Source organism: Cetorhinus maximus, chromosome 13 (genome assembly GCF_964194155.1).
Source record: "Cetorhinus maximus chromosome 13, sCetMax3.hap1.1, whole genome shotgun sequence".
Classification (NCBI taxonomy): Eukaryota; Metazoa; Chordata; class Chondrichthyes; order Lamniformes; family Cetorhinidae; genus Cetorhinus; species Cetorhinus maximus.
The window spans coordinates 12,548,526-12,566,976 of record NC_135891.1 but is presented as its reverse complement, the minus strand read 5'-3'; the positions used below and the strand labels follow the sequence as shown (position 1 = coordinate 12,566,976).

At 45.2% G+C, this 18,451-nt stretch overlaps 1 protein-coding gene across 4 annotated transcripts in view; it reads right to left on the bottom strand.

Moving 5' to 3' along the window:
- ppp1r16b (protein phosphatase 1, regulatory subunit 16B) overlaps window positions 1-18,451 on the bottom strand; it is a 163,498-nt gene that overhangs the window by 103,754 nt on the left and 41,293 nt on the right. For all 4 annotated transcript variants that reach the window (XM_078554960.1, XM_078554959.1, XM_078554961.1 and 1 more), the window contains one exon: window positions 7,161-7,560. In XM_078554960.1, coding sequence (XP_078411086.1) covers window positions 7,161-7,425 — 265 coding nt within the window. In that variant the 5' untranslated portion in view covers window positions 7,426-7,560. The remainder of the gene's footprint in view (window positions 1-7,160; window positions 7,561-18,451) is intronic.

Below are 18,451 nucleotides of genomic sequence, written 5' to 3'. Positions count from 1 at the left end.
CCAGGCACTTGTGTGGTGTGAATGTTACTTGCCACTTGTCAGCCCAAGCCTGGATATTGTCCAGGTCTTGCTGCATTTGGACATGGACTGCTTCAGTATCTGAGGAGTCACGAATGGTGCTGAATATTGTACAATCATCAGCAAACATCCCCACTTCTGACCTTATGATGAAAGGAAGGTCATTGATGAAGCAACTGAAGATGGTTGGGCCAAGGACATTACCCTGAGGAACTCCTGAAGTGATGTCCTGGAGTTGAGATGACTGACCTCCAACAACCACAACCATCTTCCTTTGTGCTAGGTATGACTCCAACCAGCAGAGAGTTTTCCCCGATTCCCATTGACTCCAGTTTTGCTAGGGCTCCTTAATGCCACAATCGGTCAAATGCAGCCTTGGTGTCAAGGGCAGTCACTCTCACCTCACCTCGAGAGTTCAGCTCTTCTGCCCATGTTTCAACCAACGCTGTAATGAGGTCAGGAACTGAGTGGCCCTGCCAGAACCCAAACTGGGCATCAGTGAGCAGGTTATTGCTAAGCAGGTGCCACTTGATAGCACTGTTTTTGACCCCTCCCATTACTTTACTGATGATCAAGAGTAGACTGATGGGGCGGTAATTGGCCAGGTTGGATTTGTCCCGCTTTGTGTTTACAGGACATACCTGGGCAGTTTTCTGCATAGCCGGGTAGATGCCAGTGTTGTAGCTGTACTGGAGCAGCTTGGCTAGGGGCGTGACAAGTTCTGGAGCACAAGTCTTCAGTACTATTGCCAGGATATTGTCAGGGCCCATGGCCTTTGCAGTGTCCAGTGCCTTCAGCCGTTTCTTTATATCACTTGGAGTGAATCGAAATGCCTGAAGACTGGTATCTGTGATGCTGGGGACCTCTGGAGAAGGCCGAGATGGATCATCCACTCAATACTTCTGGCTGAAGAATGTGGAGAATGCTTTGGCCTTATCTTTTGCACTGATGTGCTGGGCTCCTCCGTCACTGAGGATGGGGATATTTGTGGAGCTTCCTCCTTCAGTGAGTTGTTTAATTGTCCACCACCATTCACGACAGGATGTGGCAGGACTACAGAGCTTAGATCTGAAATGTACTTCATTGGCTGTAAAGTACTTTGGGACATCCTGAGTTTGTGAAAGGTGCTACATAAATGAAAATCTTTTTTTTCAATTCTGACTGCCTCAGGGCATCACGGTTGAGGCCAATCTTGTCCTCACTCAATATTCACATCATGTGTTTTCTGGTCACTCATCAGGAACATGAACATTTGATGATTTTTCATTTTCTGCGCAGGAGCACTGAGGCTAAATGTAACATGCCTGGCTGTTCCTGTTTGCATACAGTTAACTCAGCAGAAACCAAGGATTGAACCAACTGGCTCTGGGACTTTCCTGGTCTCTTTGGCTAAATGGTAATTTTACTGAGTTATTAATAGGTGCGCTGGAGTAGATTTGAGGGGGCTTATTTCACAGGAATGTAGGAACAGGAATAGGCAATTCAGCCTACCGAGCCTGTTCATGGATGATCTGTACCTCAACCCATTCACACGCTTTAGCTCCATAACCCTCGATACCACTAAACACTAACATGAGACAGCATAGACATGAACTTCAGGGACGAAAGAGAGGACCAAGTTATTGGGCATGGAACAAGTGTCCTCTCCTGTCTCCCTCCCTGTCCCAAACCCTGAACTTGCTCAGATGCTCTCCCTAACTTGATATACATTGCTGTATCTCTGCTTTACTCTGTGGCTGTTTGTGCGATATCTATCCTTGAGGCCTGAAATTTCCCATTTCTCAACACTGACATCTCTTGACATGATGAATATAAAAATAGAAAATCTAAAGCTATCACATTTGGAAAGAGCCGATTTTGACAGAAATGAGACTTGAGTGCCATTCCATCTGTACACTGACGGCAAAAAAGCAAAGCACTTACAAAAACAATTAATCTGCATTTTTGTCTTAAAAAGACAGAGAGGAGCATTACTTCCAGAAATTCATTGGAACTTGCACAAGGAATATTTTACTTCTTATACTGTAACTGTCCTTTATTACAGGATAAGGAATATATTACTCTCTTATCCCAGGTATTTCTGTCCCTTATATCAGTACAGAATAAGAACTTTCACTCTACTTCAGATAAAGCCATCCTTGTTGTACAGGCTGTTGAATTCACCATCCCTTTACTTTCAATAGCTCTGTTCTAGTTGGCCCTTTGTTTTGACTGCAATCTCCTTGAGGCATTTACATAACTTCTGATGAAAGTGACAAGCAGTACAGAATAAAAGTGTAAATGGTGTCGAGGAACAGATCACACATTGAATGGTGGAACAGGGTTGAGGGCATAGGCTTATCCCCACTGCTGTAAAAAGAGTCTGAGTGTGGGGAGGGGAAGGAGTGAAGGGAAATGCTGACTGTGGCGGGTAGCAGACCAGGTCTGAAGAGTGTAAGCCCAAGTGCGAATAACAGTTCTGGAGTTTGCCTTTCAGGAGGACAGAATATTTGTGCTGAACCTTTCCCTTGTTTTAAATTTGTAGGATAGACACCATGGTAGGGAAGATTATACAGGGTCTATGAAAGGAGCAGGTCTGAAGGGCTGAATACTTTACCATTCCAAGAATTATGTTCTCAACAGGCTTACACTTCAAACGGTAAAACATGTGAATCACTTCTTCTTGAGAAGGTGTATACAACCAGACATTTACAGCTGGAGTCAAACACTGGATCATATTTGTTCAAGGCCCTTGCTGCTTATTTTACATTGACCTACTGACTGTGGGCAATTCAATTGTCACAAAAAGTGGTCAATGCGCCTTTAAAGTTTCACTCATTGTGATTATAGACTTGAGCTTGTCTGTGTTTGACAAATTAGAACCATAGAACCATAGAACACTAAAGCACAGAAAACAGGCCATTCGGCCCTTCTAGTCTGTGCCGAAATATTATTCCGCTAGTCCCATTGACCTGCACCTAGTCCATAACCCTCCAGACCTCTCCCATCCATGTATCTATCCAATTTATTCTTAAAACTTAAGAGTGAGCCCGCATTTACCACGTCAGATGATAGCTCGTTCCACACTCTCACCACTCTCTGAGTGAAGAAGTTCCCCCTAATGTTCCCCCTAAACCTTTCCCCTTTCACCCTAAAGCCATGTCCCCTTGTGTTTATCTCTCCTAATCTAAGTGGAAAGAGCCTACTCGCATTTACTCTGTCTATACCCCTCATAATTTTGTAAACAAACAAACAAAAAATTCTTGTGCATCTGTCTACCATGAATTTACATTTAGACCTTTCAGTGAAGGGCGTGAAGTTCAACCAGAGGCTGCCCATAGTGAGTTTAGCCTTGTGCCTTTTGTGGCATCAATTCAGCCCCACAGTAAAACATAGAATGTCTTTGAAAACTCCACACCATTATAGAGTTTGGCATCTTTCCATTTTTGTATAAAGTAGATTGGAACTTCATCAATATTGTCATTGCCATTACAGAGCAAGCCATAAAGTCAAAGCTGAATGCGGTAAAACGCTGACTCATGAATTCTGGCAAATTATAAAAGTAGCCTGGATAATTTTGCACAAGTTCTCTAGATGGGTTTTGATTTTCCCTCCTCAGGAAATGTCTCATGCTGACTATACATTGATATTACTGATAGCCACTTGTGTCAGGGGACTATTTTTTATAAAATATATATATATATGTCATCCTAGCAAATATATATCAAGTTTTTTCTTGAAACTGGACAAAGGCATTAAACTGACTGAAGCCATGACTGGCTATGAGTCACACCAAAGGAATTCCTGGCCTTCAGAACAGCAGCAACCTCATTATCTCGAAAGAGGTGCTAATGCCCCTGCAGAAATCAAATCCCAATGAGTTGTACAAAGACCATTTACACTTCTAAGGGCAGGCTCTGGCCAACAGAGACGGTCAGTCTGCGAGCACAAAGGACCCTGAAACCTCTTTTTTGAAATTATTAATGGATGAAACGTTATCCATCTCAAGAATCCAGTCACGGGATATACGTCCTTTGTCCAATCAAGGTGGAGAAGTGGGAGTCATGTCACATGACACCCTCCCCAAGCTACTAGAACATGGGGGTACGTAGTGACACCCCTCCCACGTTTTGAGTGTGTGTAAAATAGACTAATCCTTTTAGTTCACTCTATTTCAAGTTTGCTTTGGGGTTATTAACAGAAATTGGATCACACCAAAACTGAGGGTTCGGGAAATACGCAACTGCTTACGAAGAGGAAAATCAAAAGCCAAAAATAATTTTCTGTTTATGGACAGGTGGTGAGAGGAGAAATCAAGGCTGTTCAAATTACCCCTCTCCTGTCCATAACACTTGATAGTACAGAACTTAAATATTGCTGAAAAAAAGAGATTTTTGTCTTGCACTCATCAGGATAGACACAAGATTGCCACATTTCAAGGGGAGCAACAGTTTATATTGCATGAAAAATGGTTGCTGATTGGCTGGCAAGTCGCCTCTGATTAGTCAAGTCGTTGCCATGGAGAATGCATCAGGGAACTAATCAGCCCCCATGCTTTTGTATAGTTCAAAAAAGGCATAATGCCTGAACACGTTCCTTCCATCTGCACAGGGCAGGTTCTGGCATATGAATATATGAGGCTTCTAGCATGCGTAAGTGAGCTACATTGCGAGCCTGACTGATTATCTTGATCTGGCTGTTAGTGTAATTCTTAGCACATTCGGGATTGTTCAGCAAGTGCTGTCCAATCACTAATGTTCGACATTATGTCCTGAGTTTTGCAAGCACAGGCTAGATGAGTACAGTCAGTACTCTGCCCATTGTGAACAGCCGAAGGGATGTGCTGTTTGAAATGATCTGCCAGTCGTTGGGACTCACGGCCTATGAAAAGCTTCGACAGCATGTCTCCTTTTCAGAAATTGATATTGCCATCAATTCTGGCAAAAATAGGGAAGGGTGCAAAGGTGGTGCGGGATAAGGGGGGAGAGAAAGACAAGGTAAAGATAGATTATTCCTTTCGTGTCAACTTTACAAACAGCAAGGGGAGGCAGTGGTGTGGTGGTATTGTCACAGGACTGGTAATCCAGGGACCCAGGGTAATGCTCTGGGGGCCCGGGTTCAAATCCCATCGTGGTGTAATTTGAATTTTTTTAAAATCTGGAATTAAAAGTCTAATGATGGCCACAAAATCATTGCCAATTGTTCTAAAAACTCATCTGGTTCACTAATGTCCTTTAGGGAAGGGAACCTGCCAACCTTACCTGGTCTGGTTTACATGTGACTCCAGACCCATAGCAATGTGGGCGACTCTTAAATGCCCTCTGAACAAGGGCAATTAGGGATGGGCAATAAATGCTGGCCTAGTCAGCAATGCTCAGATCCCACGAATGAATAAAATAAAACACATTTTCAATATATAGACTTGTTAGGCAGGGATTGCCTCGTCACTTCTGCCACCAGCTAAACCAGCTAGGTTTGAAACAAAATTTAAACTAAACATTGCCTCCAAGTTTTCTTTTATTTGTTATTGGAATGTGGGTAACACTAGCAAGGGCAGCTTTTATTGTTCATCCCTAATTGCCATTGAGAAGTCCATGTAGTGTAACCAGTGTTGTTAAGGAGGGAGTTCCAGGATTTTGATCCAGCAACAACAAAGGAACCTCAATATATTTCCATGTCAGGATGGTACACAACTGGAGGGAAACTTGCAAGATGAAGATGTTGCCATGCTCCTGCTGCCCTTGTCCTTTTAGGTAGTAGGGGTCGTAGGTTTGGAAGGTGCTGTGAAGGAGCCTTGGCAAGTTGCTGCTTGGAAAGGATTACACCTGCTGCCACAGTGAGCCCGGATGGTGGGAGTGAATGGCGGTGGATACGGTGCCATCCACTGGTGTTCAGTCCACTTTGCTGTAGCCTCTCACTACTAGAACTGCTGACTGGATGTTGGCTTTAGCCCTAGTCTGGGGAGTTTTATACTGCATTTAAAAATGACCTAGATTATCCTCACTATCAGTGATACCACACTGCCCATATCCAACATGAACCTTCAGAATTATTTCCGAACACCATGTCTTACAAGGGAGATATATTAGAATGTCATTTACGATGTTATTAGGATAGGACAATAGGATCTTACTGTACAACCCTGTAAATTATATTATACAGCTCCTATTGTATTACATTATCCTGTAGGGGGCTACAGGTTTTGGGGGAATACATCATACCCAACCTTTTAGAATTCCATTTATAGCACATCTTGACTCATCCTTTGTTTCCTTATTTGTCCCATTACCACCCTTTTGCCTTGGATTGACCATCACTCCCTTTTTTATTTAATCACTCCTGCCTTTCACTCTACCTCAGCTCTTCCATTTTGTTCTTCTCCCTCCTCTCCCTTTTCACCTACCTCTGTACATGCTTAAAACCTGCTGGTAAGGAAGTCTTTCTGTAATTATATAGGCTTAGGCGAGATCACATCTGGAGTACATTTCTGGTCTCATTACCTAGGGAAGGATGAACTTGCCTTTAGAAGGGGTGCTATATGGGTTCACTAGATTGATTCCTGGGGTGAGAATATCTCCTCACAGCACAGCCTTGATGGGCCTATATTCTCTGGAGTTTAGAAGAATGAGGTGGTCTAATTGAAATGTATAAAGTTATCAGTCTTGGCAGAGTAGAGGCTGAGAGGCTGCTTCTCCTGGCTGGAGCATCTAGAACTAGGAGTCATAGTCTCGGGATAAGGGGTCAGTTATTTAGGGTTGCGATAAGGAGAAATTTCTTCACCCAGAGAGTTGAGAATCTTTGGAATTTTCAATCTCAGTGGGCTGTGGATGCTCAATCATTGAGTATGGTCAAGATGGAGAGATTTTTTTGTGTAGTAAGGGAATCAAGTGATAGAGCAGGAATGTGGGGCTAAGATAGAAGATCAGCCACGATCTTATTGAATGGTGGAGCAGGCACGAGGGACTGAATGACCTACTCCTGCTCCTATTTCTTATGTTCTTAACCAGGGTGAGGTGAGTTATGAACTATCCAGATTTTAACAAAGAGATATTGCAAAATACATAGAGAATATACATAGGAGCTGTAAATAATCTTTTCCAAAATTTTTGAAAATTGTTTTTAGGACAATAGTGTCAATAGAGCAAACCGAAAGATTCACTTACCCTCCTCTATGTCATTCCGAGAGGAAGCCTCTAAGAGTGTAATATTCGGAGCGAAGGAGACGCGTTGGCGATTCCCTGTGCTTTTCTTCTTGTCTGTTTTTCTCTTTTTGTTCTGCATCTCTTTCTCGTACTGCGCCCATTTCTTCAGCTGTTGCGCCCGGCGTTTCTTCGCAGCTCTAAGACGGTCCGGGGTAGGCAACCGTTCCAGGAACGGGAGTTCGGTGAGGAGGTCCACATGGTTCGACATGACTGAGTGAAGGATCATCAAATGAGGAACCAGCGGGATGAGGAAGAACACAGGGAAGTCTGCGCACTTATCAAATCTGTGATCTTACTTATGGCCACTTTCAATGTAGGTGGAGGAACCAGAAGTTAGTCGGATTATTGCCATTGCCTTATCCTGTATTATGCAAAATATAAATCAGAGGATTAACCCTTTCTGTGCAGAACACATACTCAGCATAAACACTGCAAAAAGTAGAAACAAAGTGCAACAGAGCTAATAACAGCAGAGAATCAGGTCACATTACAAATCAGTTGTGTGAAACCCTGCAATGTGTTGTTTGAAAGTTATTATTAAGCTTAACTTGCAAAATGACTTAAAGGAGAAGATTTAGCTCTCAAGTGACTCAGCTAGTAAGTATACTGCCTAGTGTGACCTGAATTACAGAGCAGGAAGCTCTCAGGCTCAAACTTTGATCTGTCCTAGATTCACTGGGAAAGTAGAGATCAGCCGGAATTCCTATTTCTGACACCATCGATGTCTTCTGGAAAGCACATCTTCATTATTATTGGACAAGAACAGAACCGAGCCATTACAATTAAGCTCTGAGTGTCAAGGGCCTTGGATGATCCATGGTCTCTTTGGCCAGGTCAGAGGAAACTGCTATCTTCTGTGGATCTTGGATCTTTGTTTTCGAGGAACGAGGGGAAGGCACAGGACAGCTGCGGTGTCAAAGTGAGTGTGAATTCACACATGGATAATGGTTGGATTCAGAAGGTGTTGCTGAAAATTGCTCTGTCGAGGGAGAGTTACATTAACAGTAGGAGGTACGTTTTGCACTATCAAAGCTCCAGAAATCTAAAGAGTTGGCATGGTGATGGAAGTGCTGTGAAACCTGATAGCAGTTAATCTGCCATTCCAACACACCCCTGTCTATTCTCCCACATTCAACTCTCGTAAACTTGAAGTCATCCAAAACTCTGCTGTCTGCACCTTACTCACAACAAGTCCAATTCACCCATTACCCCTGTGCAAGCTGACTAACTTTGGTTCCTACAAACATACCAATTAGGAACAGGAGTAGGCCATTCGGCCCCCTCAAGCCTTCTGAATAAACAATGCCTCGATTTTAAGATTCTAATCTTTTATTTCCCAAATCCTTCTATGGCCCCTCCCCTCCCTATCTCTGTAATCTCCTCTAGCCCCCCAACCTTCCAAAGTATCTGCACTCCTCTAATTCTGGCTTCTTGAGCATTCCAGATTATAATCAGGCCACTATTGGTGGCCGAGCCTTCAGCTGCCTAGGCCCTAAACTCTGGAATTGCCTCCAAAACCTCTTTGCTTCTCTTTCTTCCTGTAAAGGCATTCCTTAAAATCTACCTCTTTGATCAAGCTTTTGGGCATTTGCCCAAATATCTCCTTATGTGGCTCATTGTCTAACTTTGCTTCAACGCTCCAGTTCTTGGGACATTTTATCATGTTAAGAGCTCTCTATAAATAAGTTGGTTTTTTTTGTTGCCAGTGGTTTGCCTTGGCTGTTACCTTATGCATTTGAGTAAAGACAACACTAACAATTTATATTTACATAGCACCTTTACCATAATGAAATGTCCCAAAGCAACTTCACAGGAGCCTCAAAACAAAGTGTATGAGCCACATAAGGAGATATTAGATCAGATGGCCAAAGGTTTCATCAAAGAAGTAGGGTTTTAAGGAGTATCTTAAAAGGCGGACAGCATGGTAGAGAGGTGGAGGGGTGTCTGAGGGAAGTACAGAGCTTGGGACATAGGGCGGCCAAAGACACGGCCACCAATGGTCCAACCTCTTGTGAGAAATGAACAGTATTTGCTGCTTCATGTGTGCTTTCTGAGTAGAATGGGAAATGGGTCATTTAGCAGCTACACAAAGAATTGAAAACTCTCTTGCCAAAAATATACTTCATTATAAAATTTGTGAAAATATATTACATTAGAGTTCAAAATTGACAATACATTATCAGTTTCTTTCAATACTGTACATGTAGTGCCTCACTACACTTGCCATTACATTGCATTCCATGTGAAACATTCTCTGCTGCATACACCCAGAGAGGTTTTCCACAGTTTCCAGCCCCTCAGTGTACTAGGACGGGAGGGCCTTACACTCTGGCCTTTCCCCATTGAGCCTTTGCGGTGGCTGCCCCAAGCTTTAATGCATCACTCAGCACAAAGTTCTGAACCTTTGAAGATGCCAGATTGCAATACTCGGTTGTTGACAGCTCTTTGCACTGGAAGACCAGCAGGTTTTGGGAAAGACCAAAGAGCATCTTTCAATGAACTGATGGTGCTCCAGTAGCAGTTGATGTTAATCTCAGTGTGCGTCCCTGGGAACAGCCCACAGAGCACCAAGCCCTGTTTTATGGAGCTGTTTGAGTTAAACCTCAACAAAAACCATTACAGTTCTTTCCAGACCTGCTTTGCAAAGGCACATTCCTGGAGGAGGTGGGTGCCAGGCACTTCCCCACTGCAATCACCTTGAGATCAGTGTTCATAAGCAGTGATACTCCAGGAATGCAGGTGGGATCTGGTGGGGAAAGCCCTTCTCACCACCGGCTAACGTATTGGTGGTAGTTTGGCAGAATGCCTCATCGCCAGAACTTTCAGATGACTTTGGCAGTCTTCTCAGGGAACCATCCGACTGTATCCACCATCTCCTTTATCCCCCGCAGGGCCTCGAGAACATTACATTCAATCATTGCCATGTTCTCAAAGGTGCTTTTCTGCATAAATATTTACAAGAGAGACTGGTGGTACGGCACAGTCCAACTGAGTGGAGCGTTCCATGGCAACATGGCCAGATCCATCCTTTGCAACACCGAGGACAGGTAGAACCTCAGCACGTAGTGACACTTGGTGTTTGCGTACCGAGGATCTACGCACACCTTGATGCAGCCACACACAAAGGTGGCCATCAGGATGAAGGTGATGTTGGGTATGTTTCTTTCCCCTTTTATCGAGGGGTTTGTACTCATGCCCATTTTTGATCTCCAGGTAAAGCAGAAGGTGGTTTGGGTGGCCGGTACAGGAGCGGAGTATCAGCCAGGCCTGTGGCACACAGAGGAACAGCGACAATTTCTCACACCTGAGAAGCAGGACGTTACTTGCAACGGAAAGGGAGCATCACTCCCACGTGTCCAGTTTCCATTTCATTATGGCTACACACTCCTTCGAGTTTTTGGTGCAAGACCTGGCTCCTCCAAACCATAACCCCAGCACCTTCAGATCATCTGCTTCACCATCAGGTCAGACTGTCAGACTAAGGATCGGTCATCCCAGTTCCCAAAGATCATGGCCTCGCCCTTGTCATCATTTACATGGCTCCCAAGGCCAGTTCAAACTGGCCACGGTTGCTTATCAGTCTACAAACGGACAGCAAATCTGAGCAGCATCATCCACTCACAGGGAGGCTCTGAGCTGAGTGCTTCTGCCTGAGGTTGCCACCCCTCTTCTGGCCACATCCTTCCTGTTGGACTCAGCAAAAGGTTCAACACAGCACAGGAACAAGACAGGGGAGAGGGGGCAGCCCGGCCTGCTCCAGATTTGATTGGAAAGCTTTCCGATTCGCACCCATTGATTGAAACGACTTCACTGCTGTTTGTGGAGAGCAGTTAGAGCCAATTGCGGATTCCCTCCTCAATGGGAACTGAGAACTGCTTCAAAAACACAGAGATATGAATAAAGATGAAACACTGTCTTGTTGAAAATGAACAGGTGGGAGACAGCATTCTGTGACAAAAGCAATAAATGAAGCACAGTGAAAGACATTGTGCAATTCTGGATTACAAAATAAAGGTTGGATTTTAAACTGTTAATTTATCACAGAGGCATCCAAACTACAGCACACGCGACAAATATGGGTCCACATGCCCATGCTATCTGACCTATAAATCTCCAGGGACGCAAACTCCTACGGTCTGTTTCTTGAAATGGAGAAGAAGGGGAATCCATATTTGGTGATCCAACATTAATTATTAATTTAAAATAATATAATCCTGGCATTCAGCAATTCGCATTGTAATTCTTTATATGTGACTCACAAATACAAAAAAGCACTCCTGGTTTATCAAAAGAAACTTTCAAATAAAATAAAGCAACTGACCTAAAATCTAGCACTACTTCATGTACAAGAAGATGGGAACGAGAAAACCTTTTGCCTTTAGTTTACCTCCAAGCATGGTGTCACCTAATTCTATTTCCTGATTCCATGCTGCTGATAGGCCTCCTACATCTACCCCTCCGTAAACTTAAGGTCATTCGAAACTCTGCTGTCATGTCCTAACTCCCACCAAGTCCTGTTCACCTATTACCTCTACGCTCACTGACCTACGTGGACTCCCAGTTAAGCAGAACCTTATTTTGACAATCCTCACCCCCGTTTTCAAATCCATCCACAGGGTTGCCCTTCCCTGCCTCTAATCCCTGCTAGATGCACAACCCTCCAAGGTATCTGCGCTCATCTGACTTCCCCCCACTATTTGAGTATTCCTGATTTTAATTGTTCCACCACTGTTGGAGATGCTTCCAGCTGTCAAGATCCTCAACTCTGGAATTCCCTCCCTCTCACTCCCCTCCTTTAAAGACTCTCCTTAAAAGCTGTCCCAATATCTCCTCATCTAGCTCCATGTCAAATTATGCTTTATATGAAGTGTCTCGGGGAAATTTATTATATCAAAGGTGCTGTATAAGTACAAGTTGTTGTTGTACTTGAGCTCCTCTTCTTCCCTTGTAAATTTACAGGTATCTTGCACTCAGGATCTTGGCTCATCACTTACATGTCTCAGTGGCTAAATAAAGAATGCTTGTCTGGGACCCATAGACCATTTCCACTACCCTTTTTAACCCCTGTGCCTCTTCTATTCCCAGTTGAACCACAAGACTAATCCCTCCCTAAACACTTCAGCTATGTTTGCGTTGACTATACAAGGTGACTGCTGGAGTTGCCAACTCTAGTTGAACATTTTCCTGGAAGTTTCATCACAAGTCCTCTTCTCATCTCCAACTACCAAGTTAAACAGCCATTTTACTCATCTCTGATACGGTTTAACAAACTGAAGTATTAAAAGGGAAATAAAATAAGTGCTCAATTTTTTTTTAAAAATCTACCTTGATTTTTCTCCTAGGGTGCTTACAGCAGTGTCCTTGAGAATAACCTTTAATTCCTGGAGACTCTAGGCCAATCCTGGAGGGTTGGTAATGGTGACCCTGCCTACCACCACTTTTAAGTGAAGTGCACACACTAACTTCTGTTGAGTTTGAGTTTTTCCTAGCTTATGATTAGATCCCCTAGTTCAGGTTTAGAAGGGCACTCCAACGCGGAGGCTAAAGTCATTTTGTTTTGCCACCCATTCTCAAATCAGCACAGCCCCACAGTCCGCATGCAGTGTAGTGAGATTACTGGAGAGTGGATGGCGAGTGGAAGCCATCAGCTGCAGCACAATGTTTGAAAAATAAGGCACGTTGCATTGAAAGAGGCACCTGGTGACAGACAGTGTCACATGGGATTGGTCCTAGCAACTCACCTGGAGACAGTAAGGCTGCGACTTCTGGGTAAATACCAGTTCCCCTATGGGTTGGGGTGCAGGGTGACGTTAAGGATTAACCAGACCATTTGCACCTAAGCCCTTACTCCGTCCCTTGAATCTGGCCTTTGCCACAGGCACAGCACAGGCGTGACCTATCCAGGCTCTATTTGGGAGTTATTCATTTTATTCGTTGGTTTACCCCCACCTTTTACCCTATTTTCAATCTTTTTTCCCACCACCATCCGCTCCCCCCACCCCACCCCACAAGGACCATCTGTCACTTGTTCATGTTGTTCTTTCCAGAGTGCTTACACTTGTCCCGCCATTATCAAATTCTGTTTTCTGACCTTAATGCCACCATCAGCACCTCCTTTAGCCAGTATCACTATCATTAACACCCCTTTGTCCTTTTGTCCATGACATCTCTGGCAATCTCTCCTTTGCCTCCACCTATCACTGGCCTTCTATCCAGCTTCACCTGCTCCACCCCCTTATACAGTATAAATTTCATTACATTTTTACTTCTCTTTAGCTCTGAGGAAGAGACATAAGGACTCGAAATGCTAACTCTTATTTTTTTTTCTCTCTCCACAGATGCTGTTAGACCCGCTGAGTTTTTCCAGCATTTTCTGTTTTTGTTTAAGCTTTCCAGCATCCGCAGTGTTTCGCTTTCATCGGTTTGAGAGTTGCCAGTTAGTCATCTGCAGGTGGCCACTCCAATGACCTGTGAAGTAAGAGGTTGAGCCTGAAAACTCATCGCCCAAGAATTCCCTAGAGTTGGAGATTAACGTGGTGCTGGTTCACTAAATGGCTTATCAAAACAGTCAACTTAGAGCGTGGTAAAAAGCAAATTTCTGCAACAGCACACATACAGGAAAGCAGGAAATGAGTCAGCACCTACAGGAAGAGCAGTTAACATTTCTTCAGAAGGCTTCAGAAGGTCCATCTGATCCTTTCCTCGTCCACCTAGGGTAACTGATGGCTTTCCAGACAAGTGGGGTACCTGATGATAAGTCTTCCCATTTGACGCTGGGTCATCATGCTTTACTGACCATTCCAGTGAGGGTTGGTATGTTCTTTCATATAGGTTTTAATTCATGGGATGGGAGCATCGGTGGCTCACAATCTGCTGCACACCCATGAGCTACAAACCCCTCTACTGAGAATACTGAAGCTAAACCGCCACCCTCCGTCCCATCAAAACTATTAGCAAACTCATTGGCATTTCATCAGACGGCTCCTTCAGAAGCAGGTTCAGTGAAACGTCACTGGAGACATTTTGGCGTGAACGTTCCGATGAATTCAGCACGGCTTCTTCTGCCGTACTGTGAGCATTCCTCCCATTTAGTACAACCTACTTATACAAAGCTGGCTCTTCAGCAATGACATCAATGGAAACAAACCAGCCAGCCAGGATGAACATTGGCCATGACCTCAGTAGGTGCTATTCAAAGATAAACTCCACGTCTTAATAGAAAACTTGCTCGGCGTCAGCAACACGTTTCACATTAAGTAAGGTGCGGGGGGGGTGGTGGTGATGGGGGTTCCCAGAAGCAAAACAGCTGAGAACCACTGCCCTAGTCCTCTTCTTGCACAACGTAAAGAATTTCCTTACATTCACTGCAGTCTACAGACCTCAAAACGCACCCTCACGTGCAAGGTTTTTGATGTCAAGGGAAGATTAGCACTCACAGGAAAAGGAAATGATTTTTCTCTGACAGACGCGTTAGCAAAAAGCATTTGGGAATGTAAAGATCTTCCGTCAAGTACACACTAGATCACTCAGGAGGCGTCAGCAGCTCTTGCATTAGGTTATTAATTCCAATATAAATCACTGAAAGGAGTCAGAAGTTAGTGTTTGGAGTTGGGGATTAGAGTGAAATCAAAGAGCTGATTTTAATCAGGTACTTGGATTTGGAGGATAGAGCTCACCTTGCAGCTGTGCAAAATCTACAGAAGAGTCAGGTTCCTTTGTGGTTACAGAATGAAACAGCTCTTCCACTTATGGAACTCTGCCAACATTAGGGGTTCTTCCAGGTCAGGTACAGCATGAATGAGATGTCTAATGAATGTTTATTTTATCTGATCCCAGGGGGGATGAACAGCTCCTATGTCCACTGAGGCAACATTTTTAACTTCAACCTCAGTTGACCAGTACCGGAAGGTCCAGTTGATTATAAGCCTAACCACTCGGAGCTGGCTTGGGAATAAAATATCATTCTTTTCAGAATTTCAACCTGCATTACAGGCGAGCAGAAATCAAATGGGAAAGAGCAATGTGGAGGCACTAATACAGAAGCAAAATGCTGGTGGAATGCTTGAAATAAAATCAGAAAATACTGGAAATGCCCAGCGGGTGAGGCAGCAACTGTGGGGAGAGAAACAGACTTAACAGGCAGTTAAGTTTGGGGGGGAGGTGGTGGAGTAGTGGTATTGTCAATGCACTGATAATACCCTGGGGACCTGGGTTCCAATCCCACCATAGCAAATGGTGAAATTTGGTTCCAATAAAAAAATCTGGAATTAAAAGTCTAATGCGGATTGTTGTGAAAACCCACCTAGTTCACTAATGCCCTTTCAGGGAAGGAAATCTGCTGTCCTTACCTGATCTGGCCTATGTGTGACTCCAGACCCACTGCAAAATGGTTGACTCTTAAATGCCCTCTCAGCAAGGGCAATTAAGTGCTGGCCAAGCCAGCAATGCCCACATCCCGTGAATAAATAAAGAAAAACGTACCAGATTTGCATTAAGTGCAGTAGCAGGCATGAAAAGAGTCATTTTACCCTCCGGCCACAATGGTGGGTTTTCATGCCGTATCGCCCCATTCTTGGCATGTCCTGCCTCATTAATAATGCATTCACAGGGAACACGCCGGATCACTGGCAGGGCGGCCTCTGGTTCACCCGCCCTGCTGACACGTCAAGCCTTCAATAATCCGGGCGCCATATTTAAAGGGCCCCCCCGCCCCTGCACAGAGCGAGCGCTCTCTAAGGGATCGAAAGCTGCTGGAAAGTCATGGCTGACAAAGGGAGGAAACACGCAAATACGGCAAAAACCTTCCTCGAGCGCCGACTGGACGCAGTGGGGGGCCCACTGTCAAATCCTCTATCACCGCTCTGGGCAAAGACCAGCAAGCAAGGTCACCAATCCAGCTTGGGAGGCGGTGGCAGTGGTGGTCAGCGCCAACACCCTGCAAAAGAGGACAGCCACCCAGTGCCGAAAGAGGACGAATGATCTCATCCATTTCACCAGGCTAAGCGATACTTCTCATCACTCTCAACTCGCACACTCACAAACCCATCACACATCCACAGGGATCTCACTCACTGCCAATTCAAGGGGCATCACCATTCACTCTCACACACACACCTTCATCTGCCCTGTGGATCGTGTGCTCATTCCATCCATGGCACTGCTCCCTAAAACACACATTAATTTGCAATCTGTGCCCGAGGGGTTAAAAGCTCTGGAGCATTGGGTGGCACTTTCATGCTTTTGCGTCGCTCGAATGGGCAGAAAAGCTTCTGAGGCCCAACTCCAAGCCTGTCAATGGAGCTGCAGCTGAATGGTCTCAGCTGCAGACAAATGCTCATTTTTGACAAGTTTTTCCAAGTGCGTGGCTGCTTCCCTCACCCTCCCCCACCCCCTCAGGCATGTGTTTGTGTACTTCCCTCAGCCTGTGCTGCCTTGCCTCCCGGCCTGACCCGCCCTGGAGCCCTTGCCCTGGCACCGCACTGAAAGCCAGCCGGGAAAAAGCGACTCACCTGTGCCCCCCCAAAAAGTACAGCGCCTCTTCCTTGACGTCTTACAGGGCGACGCTCGCGAGCGCTGCGCAGGGTTGTGTGTGCACTCACCTCCGAGCTGCCCCCAAAGTTCAGGTGGCCAGGTGCACGCCTTTTAAAGGCGGCCGTGAAGCGCAGCGTTCTGAAGACACCCCGAAATTTGAGGTGGGGGTGGGGGGGGGGGGACGATTCCAGCGAGCAGGGCTTAATGAGATGCTAAATTTTTGAAATTAGGCTCCCAGCGTGGGGCAGCGAGAAAGGGGGCCATTGACGGGTGGAGCGGACGATCACAAACTGGCTTCACGACGGCATCAAGTAAAGTTTCGGCCTTCTTGCCATATTGTCGCACACCCCTCCCCACCCCCACCGGCCACCATGACACCTGACGCCAATGGGACCGGACGATTCCGCCCAACGTTTCAGATCAGAACTCGCGCTCGTGAGGGAAAGGTCACTGACTTGAAACGTTGATTCTCTCCACAGACGCTGCCCGACCTGCTGAGCGTTTCCAACGTTTCTGGTGTTATTACGTGGAGACAGCACCTTGCAGAGAAGTGCGAGCGGGAGTGGGCGTGGGTGTGAGTGTGGGTGGTAAGATGAGAAATTGTAGGGGAATGTATAACTGAGAGTTAACAATTCGCTATGCTGAATGAGTGGAAAGTAATCCTCCTTAAAAAAATAATAAAAGACGACCCAACCAGCTGTCCTCATCAAATTTTTAGAAGAAGCACTAATGCCCAAGTTTAATTTATATTCTGTGAGATCTGAAAGAATAACATCTTTTGAGCTGTTTCATCACTTAATGTTAACACTCATTTTATTACAATTACCCTTTATGTGGAAATGGATTCTTCTTCCATCTCTCTGCATTTCAGCCAGACTGACAACATGATGGAATTTATTTTACATTACATGGTATCTATTTTCTGTAGGTCAAAACACCTCAACATACACATCCGAACTGTTCTTGAGGAACCTAGCCATCGCCAGTTCCACGGCAGGGAGGAAACGTTAATCCCTTCCCCCGACAAACATCGGCACCTCTTCCTGTGCCCGACAGTCTCACCCTCCGGTGACTCCTGCCTCATGCTGACAATGCAGTGTCTGTACTGAACCCCCCACCATGTCACGGTGCCAAGAGCAAACTCAACAACATATACTTTTGTATTGCCCATTTCAGCAGCACAAGGGGAAGTACAGTTTCCCTCTGCGAGGTACAATTGGTTTGACTGCAGAATAAGGCAGTTACTAGCCTGTTATACAAGAGAATTGACTATATTATTGTTGATTAAGACCATTGGAACAGGAGTAGTCCACCCAGCCTCTTAAGCTTCTTCCGCCATTTACTGAGATCATGGAAAATCTATCTATGAGACCTGTCTACCTGACTTGGTTCCGTAATCCTTACTAACTTTTCTAAATTCTGAAATTTTCAGATGACCGAGCCTCAAACAGCTATTCGGGGCAGGGGCAACAAATTCTAGATTTCCACAACCCTTTGTGTGAAAAACTGTTTTCTGACACCACCCCCGAACGGCTTATCTCTAATTTTAAGGTTACGCAAACGCCCACTACCACCCTCCTCCTCCCCCACCACCACCAATCCCCTTCCCCCGCCACCACCAATCCCCACCGCTCCCCCTCCACCTCACTACCACTTCCCCCCCCACAACTACGCCCACGCACCACCCTGACTCTCCCCCACCCACCAACCCGACTCTCCCC